The sequence below is a fragment of the Colossoma macropomum genome, unplaced genomic scaffold, assembly GCF_904425465.1.
Source record: "Colossoma macropomum unplaced genomic scaffold, Colossoma_macropomum, whole genome shotgun sequence".
Classification (NCBI taxonomy): Eukaryota; Metazoa; Chordata; class Actinopteri; order Characiformes; family Serrasalmidae; genus Colossoma; species Colossoma macropomum.
Window position 1 is genome coordinate 43,114,900 of NW_023494787.1, and position 8,984 is coordinate 43,123,883.

General features: G+C 36.0%; 1 protein-coding gene across 1 annotated transcript; it reads left to right on the plus strand.

Annotated features, from left to right (window-relative positions):
- Positions 1-1,677: 1,677 nt before the first annotated feature.
- LOC118806126 (kinetochore-associated protein DSN1 homolog) lies at positions 1,678-8,984 on the plus strand. Its single transcript, XM_036567483.1, has 11 exons — positions 1,678-1,746; positions 2,223-2,250; positions 3,809-4,094; positions 4,280-4,353; positions 5,502-5,574; positions 6,004-6,085; positions 6,178-6,228; positions 6,319-6,390; positions 7,271-7,418; positions 8,259-8,346; positions 8,460-8,984. The coding sequence occupies exons 1-11, from the start codon at positions 1,715-1,717 to the stop codon at positions 8,540-8,542; spliced, it is 1,017 nt and encodes a 338-aa protein (XP_036423376.1). The 5' UTR covers positions 1,678-1,714; the 3' UTR covers positions 8,543-8,984.

Consider the following 8,984-nt stretch of genomic DNA (forward strand, 5'->3'; position numbering starts at 1 on the left):
TCTACAGAATGGATTTTACAGAGCCGGTTGCTGGAATCTGACTGTTTTATTGTTCAATCAAGAGGAAACTGCACTGCTATTAGAAAACACTTTTCATTTTGTGGTTATAAAATCTAGCTACAAAAAATCCTGTTGTATCCTTCAGAATAAGGTTAGGAGTGAATGTGTTACATTTCATTAATCCAAATATTCTAGAAGCTGAGATTTGAACTCTGAATATATAGAAAAGCTGATTTTGAGAAAAAAGAAAGTGGGCCTCAGAACTGAATTACCTACTGAGATGTCAGAAAACATGCACCACTTATGGGAACTGTAATAGTGCAAAAGAAATGGACATATTTGGATATTCCATTTGGATTCTACAAGAAACAGGCTTTTCAGTAATATATGACATGATATGGTTGTGCCAAGTGTGGCTGGAGCTAAGCAGTCATTAAAGGGAGACCTGTCTGTTAAGCATTAATATGTCCATTGTTATGTCCATTATTATTACAATATGTTGTATAAACTAGACTAAATCCTTGATTTACTATAAAACAGACAAATACCCTCTATTAGGTTGCCATTTTTGTTTGCAGCATCAAATGGTTGGTCTCTCTATTGACTGAGAAAAATAAGCTAAATATGTAATTTGGCTCAAATATTTTATTCAGCCTTTCAAAATTTTGCCAGAGTGTAAAATTGTATTTTAAATTTTTTTGTATTATTTTAACTAGGACAGTGCAACCATATGACATATGACATCACAGTGCTGGTGACCTTCTAGTAGAGGGATTTTGTCTGTTGTGTTTTAATAATAAAACATTTGCATTTGTTTTATACATCATATATTAATAGAATCTGACATCCACACTATTTCAAAGCATACAAGCCTTAACAGCCAAGGTTCCCTTTGAAGTTAATAAAAATTAGAAAATACAAACTAGCTGAAACGAACATATTTCTGTTGCGTTTGGAAGGGATCATCATTTCTGCCTGTAGTGTCTTGAGAAGGTGCCTTGTTTCATAAAAGCTTATATAGACGGAATTGATTAAAAAAGGTTTCTGTTTAAACTTGATGAACTTATTCATTTTCAAGGTTACCAGTGTTCAGGGTTGCCAGGTTGATGGAATTCAACCAAAGCCAATCAGTAGTAAACAAAGCACACGCTTATGAATATAAGGCCCTTTACTTCTTTGCAACAATATGCACCCAGAATTCTAACTAGGCAACTAGATTAAACTGATTTACTTGCCATCTTTGAAACACATCCCCTTGCATGAACTGCTGGTCATTTTTCAAAAATCAATACTTTTTTAACATAATGAGTTTGATTCTGGAACCTGAGCGTACAGTTGGCACAGGTTTAAAGATTAGAGTTAGACGTGTCTAATATTATGATTATTTGTTTACATTTTATACAAACTAAATGGACTGAACTGGCTCCCAGGACCTGCAAGCCTACATATTTTGATGGATATTTCAAAAAGTTATAGAGAGGATTCTAGTTGTTTATACATTTAAGATGAAGGTGCTCTGTGGCATGGAGTTCTAAAAGTGAATCTCTATGGCAATTCTCTTAAATAAAAAAAACGGCATTCCAGCCCAAACATAACATAGCATATTTTATTTTGAATGTGTAACGCCTGAGCACTCATTCACAATTCAACTACATTTCCCATAATGCTTGCACAAGCCGCTAATGGGAGGACAGCGCGCGGGCTTTGAAGGAAAATGGCGGAGCTTCAAAATGAAATGACTGAAGGGTTCGTAATTTTTTGGTTTGTCTTCGCTTTTTAACTGCAGTACGTCATTGTCAGCTATTCTCTTCTGGTAAAAAAGAGATGACATTCAAAAGTATCAACTGGATCTACTCCTGCAGATTTGTTTGTCCAGCTAAGATGTCGCTGAACGTAGACAAAGCGAGGCTGAAGTCAGCTTCTTATTCTCCAGCTTCTTGCTCGAGTTTTCCCGTTCCACCTTAAATGGTCCAGCGGTTCCATTCTGGCGTCTCAGAATGTAACTAAATGCGGTACCAATTAAGGTGGAACGGAAAAGTTTGAACAAGAAGCTGGCGACTTAGAATCTGACCAGTTTTGTGACAACATATGCGAGCTAGCAGGCAAAGTAATCTAGTTTAACTAAATTGTGAAGTAGCTAGTTTTAAAAAGATGCACGTTGTTGTTACTATGCTTGCTAACACTTTTAAACACAAGAATTAATACCTTTGTCCATTTCACAGGCGTGAGGGTGACGATATGCAGTCTACGGTAAGCAATTCAACCACTATCAGTGAATCGAGCTATCTGAATATTTTCAGTCATACAGTTAAACGTTAATTAAATGTTTGATATGCAAACAAAGTCACTCAGGGTGGTTTGGTATTAAATGCTGCATTCTAGAGAAACTTGCCAAGTCAGAATTGTTTACAGTGGTGGTGATAGGAACCAGACGTCTGAAGAGTTTAATGCCTCTGAAAGCTCCTTCACGGAATGGATGAGTACGTGTAGGACGTTGTGAAGCAAAATAGTCCCCAAAGAAAACTTTGTATTGTATTGTAAACATTGTGACTCCTGGTTCCTGTCACTGCCACTGTAAAGAAATCAGAGTCTGTAAGTTTCTCTCCAATGATCTGCTTTAAATCAGCCCACTCTGAATGACTCTATTTACATCTCAAGGACTGAATTATTCAGATATTCCCCTTTAATTGCCTAGTAATGTTAGTGGTCTGTCAAAGCTACTGGACTTGATTTCACTTGATTTCACCATCAGTTCCAGTGAAGGAAGTCATTTGACTTATCTATAAAATTTTTACAAATATATTTTCAGGAATTGCTTGTCAAAAGCTAGAACACTGGTTAGCTGGGGAGGTTATTTTAGTATTAACAGCCTATCCAGTGTGTTCAGAGCTAATCTCTTGCATTATTCTGAATACTAGGTCAGCTGATGTCTGTTTTAAAGTATGACAGATAAAATTACTACAAAACAACTACACAGAAACTGATTTTCGTTCATCTGAGGAACTTTGAGGTTTATTCTGAAGCTGTAGTTCACTGCTTCTCTAGGAAACGTTAGCTTGGTTAAACGTGCCTTGCTAAACTATTAAAGAGGAATTTCACAGATGTATACAAATTCTGCATAATTGAGATGTCAGCACAGTCATTCAGAGTGGTTTGATATGAAATGCACTGTTCTAGAGAAATTTGCGGAGTCAGAAGTGTTCATAATCGTGGGGGTAGGAACCAGATGTTTAAAGCAATTGAAAATTCCCCTGAAAGGTACCTCACAAAACTGTATTGCATTAAATAGTGATAAATATGTTGTTTGATGCCTGAGACAGTGTTTTACAATAGTTTTGAGTTAAGGTTTTGACCTAAAACAATTTTATTGAATGCCATTACATACATGCAGGGTGTTTTATGAAAAAGTAGCACTCAAGGAAAAGTTTTTTTTTTTTTAAAGATTTAACTTTTACAGATTTACATATTAAAAAAACAAATATAGGTTAACTGGTCATTTTGAATAGAAAGCAAAATGGCTATATTTATGTTGGACATGGCGACATCTGGTCCCTATCAGTGTCATTAAAAGAAAAAAAAGAGTCTGTACGTTTCTCTATAATGAAGAATTTCACATCAAAACACTCTAAATGACTTTGTTTGATGATTGAATTATGCAGATTTTTTAAAAAATCAGCAGAATTGACCCATAAGTGCACAGTTCACCTGTGGGGTGTAGTCAGTCATTTAGCTTTATGTTGCTTTTCTCTTAAATAACCTGTCTTTCTTGCCAGTCACACTTACTTCAGAGTCTTTTTCACTGATGTAGGTTACAGAGGAGGTTTCCCAAGGGACCAAAAGACCATTAGACAGGACTCCAAGCCCCGAACCTCTTCCAAAGTCTCCTCGCACTTCATCTCCCCAAACATTCATCCCACCTGTAGAAACTGAGAAGCCACCAGATGAACAAAAGTCAAGCTGTGCTGAGAATGACGTTAAAGAGGCAGTGGCAGAAGATGTTGTCATTGATCTTAGCCCCCGCTCGCGTCGAAAATCTTGGAGGAGGTCAACTAGAGGCAGGAGATCACTCCCTGCCCTTCCTAGCACCTCCCAGGGTGAGTCCTTTTGGTGTGCCTTTCTTCTGTTGTGTTTAGATATGCAGAGCATCTCATTGAAATGTAAACCAAACAGATATCCTGGAATTAGGGCTGTTGTTTTGTCTTTGTGTCTTTAAAGACACTATCTCTGTCCTGATAATCTGTGTTTTTATCTGTTGTTTCTCATTGTTCCCACTTTTCAGCTCTGTGTAAATCAATCAGCAAAGATTTGCGTGATGAGGAGAGGCTGGAAAAACTAATGGAAGATGCAATGCAGGTACTTAACACTGATCGTCAGTAGATCTGTCATAATTTTTACATAACCACAGTTATTTCAGTCATTTTCCACAGTTGTTAGATTTTGCAAACATACGTTTACATTAAAAAGCAAATAGAATGTGGATTAAGTGCAAAGTTTATTTCTTTCATTTTCCCCTGGAGCTGTGAGGCTAGTGTAGCTAATATGTCCACGGGTACTCAAGTAACATACTTGCAGATTTACAGTTTGAGGTGCCAGTATTCAAATACTGAAATCACTAGTCAGGTATTTGTTACATTTCATTACAAAAAGACAAAATCTAAAGACAAAACAAACATGCCAACAGCTCGGTGAAACACTTTGATTTTGCTCATTTTTTCAAGTAAGCAATTTAAGCATTTTTACTCTGAAAGGACATGTTTTTAGGGTCATTAGTGAGAAGGCAGAGATAGCAAGGCTTTTTATTAACTAGGCTAATTATTCTGTTCTAGCTAATGTCCAGAAAGGCTAGGTTCAGAAAGGTTCTTGTAGGCTGTTTTTCCTTCCCTGCGGATAACCAAGTAGCCGTTCTTTAACTCTAATGGATAATTAAATATCAGAATTAGTCGGTATGCAAATTTCTAGTAGGTATCAATTCATTCTTACACCTCATCAGTTAACATTGTGCAAACAAAAGAATGGACAAAAGTACAGACAAAATCCAGGCTTGTGAAGGCTGGTACCACTGTTTTAAGCTATGCAAACATACTTTGGTCTGTATAATTACAATTAACAGTCTGTGAGTTGCTCAGAATCTACCTGGCCTTTGAAGGTAGAGGAGCCTAGTACAGAATTTATTTTGATTATTTGAAATCATAATTTTCAGTAAATTTAGGGGGGGGGGTGGGGAGGTAGATTTAACTTATTTATGTTCTTTTTCTTCTCTAATTGCTTTTAATAAGGCACGTGTGATATTAAACTGTAATTGGGCTGCTACAAACATAGTGGCGTACAGTGAACAAAAAAGACAAATTGTTAATTGCAATTATTTGTATGACATTTAGTCATTGGCTTTCATGATTGTGACAGATCTAATAGTCAGTAAATTCAGTTTTAAATCAGTGGGCTGTGCTTTGGTCTTGCTTTTAGCTGTTACCCTTTTCCTCTTTTCTTCTGTGTCTGTGTAGCTTACAGTAAAGAGGCTACAAAACACTTTGTGTACTCTCCCTGGTGCTGACATGGAGTTGCTTCAGACACAAGGTACTAGAATATTTATCTTTGAATAAATTACATTGGTATTCCATTTAAAGGGCCTGTATCATGGAAAGTTGAATTTCCTTCACTTTCTTGACATAAGAGTTTGATTTATACCACAGTCTGTAAACACTGTTAAAGTTTCAAAATGTGCTGTTCACTCATACAGTCCGTATATGGAAACGTTTTGATTTCGCTGTTTCTGTGATGTATTGACAACCAAATTATTTATATGTATCTGTCTGTTTGGCCTACATACACACACACATACACACATATGCATGTATGCCTTAAAGACACAATAATAAACAGTCTATTTAATTATTAAGTGTAAAGAGAAGTTACAAAAGCATCATGTATAAATAAATTATCATCATTTTTTGTACGTATAACCACACAAACATTGTAAGTGGTCCTTTTTTTCTTTTTTTGTAGTTGATTCCATGCAGACAGAATGGAAAATTCTGGCTGAAAACATTAGTCAAGAAAATTCACTTCTGTTCTTCAGCACTAACAGGTAATGGTGATGTTTGTTAGCTGAGGTCACTTTTTTTTTCAACTCCCTTTTGTCGTCTGTCTTTGATTAAACTTCTCTTTGTTTGTCTGTAGTGATCCCGCCATTCAGAAAGTCATTGAACGAACGAAGGAGGCCATCAGCAGGTAGGCGTGTGTTCTTAGGCTACTTATATGAAACTTAACACATGATACTTCATTTTTTGCTAAATGAATGTTATGTAATTGCTGTTTAAGGTTGCAGGCTGAGAGTTTGTCTTGGGAGTCCTTGCTGAACAAACATCGCTGTAAAGCTGAGGAATTGGCCAAGTGAGTACAACCACATACACGAGTGCATTCTAACATCAAGATGTTCTCACTTTAACATCCCACCTGAACATGGACTCTTAAAGGGCCCAAATCATGGAAAAACACATTTTCCTGCACTATTTTTAATAAAACAGTTTGATGTAGCTGGTAAATGTTGTTACAGTTCCCTCCCCAGTCCCTCTGGGCTAAGCTACAAAACAGCCTGTTTTGAATCCATTGGTTTCAAACAAACACATTTGCATATACCCACCTGTGCAGCCTACAGGAGTTTAGCACCACCCATTCACATTAAAGTTTAAAGGAATTGTTTCAGCTTGGACTGCTTTTTAATGAGACAAAATACAGGATACAGGACAGCCAATTATTAGAACAGAGCTTTACGCACATGCAAACAAACACACATTATTTATATATAGAATTAGGCTGATTTTATGTATGTAAGTTAAATAGGTTAAAAAAAAAAATATATATATATATATATATATATATATATATATATATATATATATATATGAAATCAGGTTTAATGACGCAGTAACAACAGCCTAATTCTAATGGATATAGAGAAGGTGGAAAATGGTCATGTGGAAATGAATTAGGACTGCTTGTGGTACGTAAAGCCACACAAGTGTTAAAAGTAGACCTCAGTGTGAAAAAATATTATACAAAAAGAATGTAGCATAAAACCTGGGCATAACTACATAGTCTCTGTCATAACTACATAGTAGTTATGATATAATTCGTAGTAATTACTGTTACTAATTGTATGCAATTGTATGACTCATAACTGAAAAATGAACCTGGAGTCTAAGTGGTTAAAACCTTCTGATGTGCTTTAACTGTCTGTTTAATAAGTGGTGTTCATCATCATCATCTACAGGCGAGTAGAGCAGGCACAGGAGAGAGGCGTGATGCTGGACCCATCCTGCCTTGCCCAGTCCTCTCAGAGCAAGCTTATCCTGAACAAACCAGATTACCATGCAGCGCTGTGTAGACAGCAGAGAGTCCTCAATACAGTGGAGCTGGTGGTGAGGATTAACTGTGCTAATGATTAAACTAATAACTTTGAAGGGAAACGGTTCTTACTCAGATTTCTCTAGAATGGAGCATTTAACATCAAACCACTCTGAATGACTTTGTTTACATATCAACCATTTAATAATGCAGGAAGTTGGAAAAAAAACTTTCACAGACCAAAAAACAGTTACAGTTACAGTTGTTGTCCAGCAGGTTGTGCTGCAGTGGATCTTTTACAAGCCAGATTATTTTTATTAGCTTTTATGTGTGCTGCTATTCACAGTTGATGGGTTAAACCTATTCTACCATTATAAAGTTTAAAGTCAGTGTTTTCAATTGCAAAAAAACACTTCAGTTGCAGATTAATGTATACAATGATTCTGATATACTAGTCATGTGCAGCTGTCAGGAAGCTTAGATGTTGGATGTGTCCAAAAAGATCTGTAAATGAGCTGTAAATGATTCTGAAATGAGTGAGAAAGCTGAAAAGCATGGAGAATAAAATTATAAAATGAAATATTAAATACAGTTTCTATACTGAATGCTTAATATGTCAAAAGCGGTAAGCAAATCTTAAGGCAGATAACCTAACAAAAGAATAATATTATCATTTAGTAATTTATCATTGTTTGCAGAATGCTTGAAATATTGAATAGAACATGTAATATAGATTTTGGTGTCTCGTTTGTAATATTTAAGGCTACATTATTAATTTATTATTGTATTTACAATAACAATCAATAATAAGTGGTTGGACACCTGACAGTAGTGTAATTACAGTTTTTTCTATTGCACAAAAAGGAGACTTACACATATATGAATACTCTGTTGCTGTCTGTTTTTGTTCGCAGTTGGATTCTCAGTTTATGATGGTAAAGGAACTCCTGTCATTCCAAGAGCAGTCTCAGTTACTGGTGAAGGAGACCAGTGCCAGACTGGGTGAGGAATCGTTGTCTCTCTGTCTGACCACACAGAAGGAGAAATTTCTGACTGTTAGAAACTGTTTGGAAAATGGTGATTAATTTAAGTCTGTTTGCACTTGTTTTTTACAGCTCGTAGTGCTGGATTCCAGGATCTTTCGACTTCCCCAGTGAGACAGCTCCTAAAGAGGCCTCTGTCTACTACATCAGTCTAGTTCTACTGGTATGACGTCTTGTATGAGGCAGTAATTTTCAGGGACTGTCCAAGATGTCAGTTTTTAAAAGATAGTGTATGCGTTTCATGTTCATATAAACACTTGTTCTCTTTGTTCTGTGAAATAACCAACATGTAGCTTTTTGTCAAATAGTTGTGAGGCTAATGCTGACAGACTTGTTTATCTGTTTAAATTGTACAATGTCATGACCAGGCAATGTCATTCCTAGCACCTCCTAATGTCCACCTGTTGAGCAATATAACAGCAGTTACTTATAAGGAAACATAGATGCATTATTAAATGCATTATTATGAATGGGGAATTTAAAAGTTATGCATGATTTAAATTGTTAAGGTGTAAACAAAAAAACAGAGTGGTTTGGTGTCAAATGAGCTGTTCTAGAGAAACTCACCAAGTCAGAATTGTTTACAGTGGTGGTAAT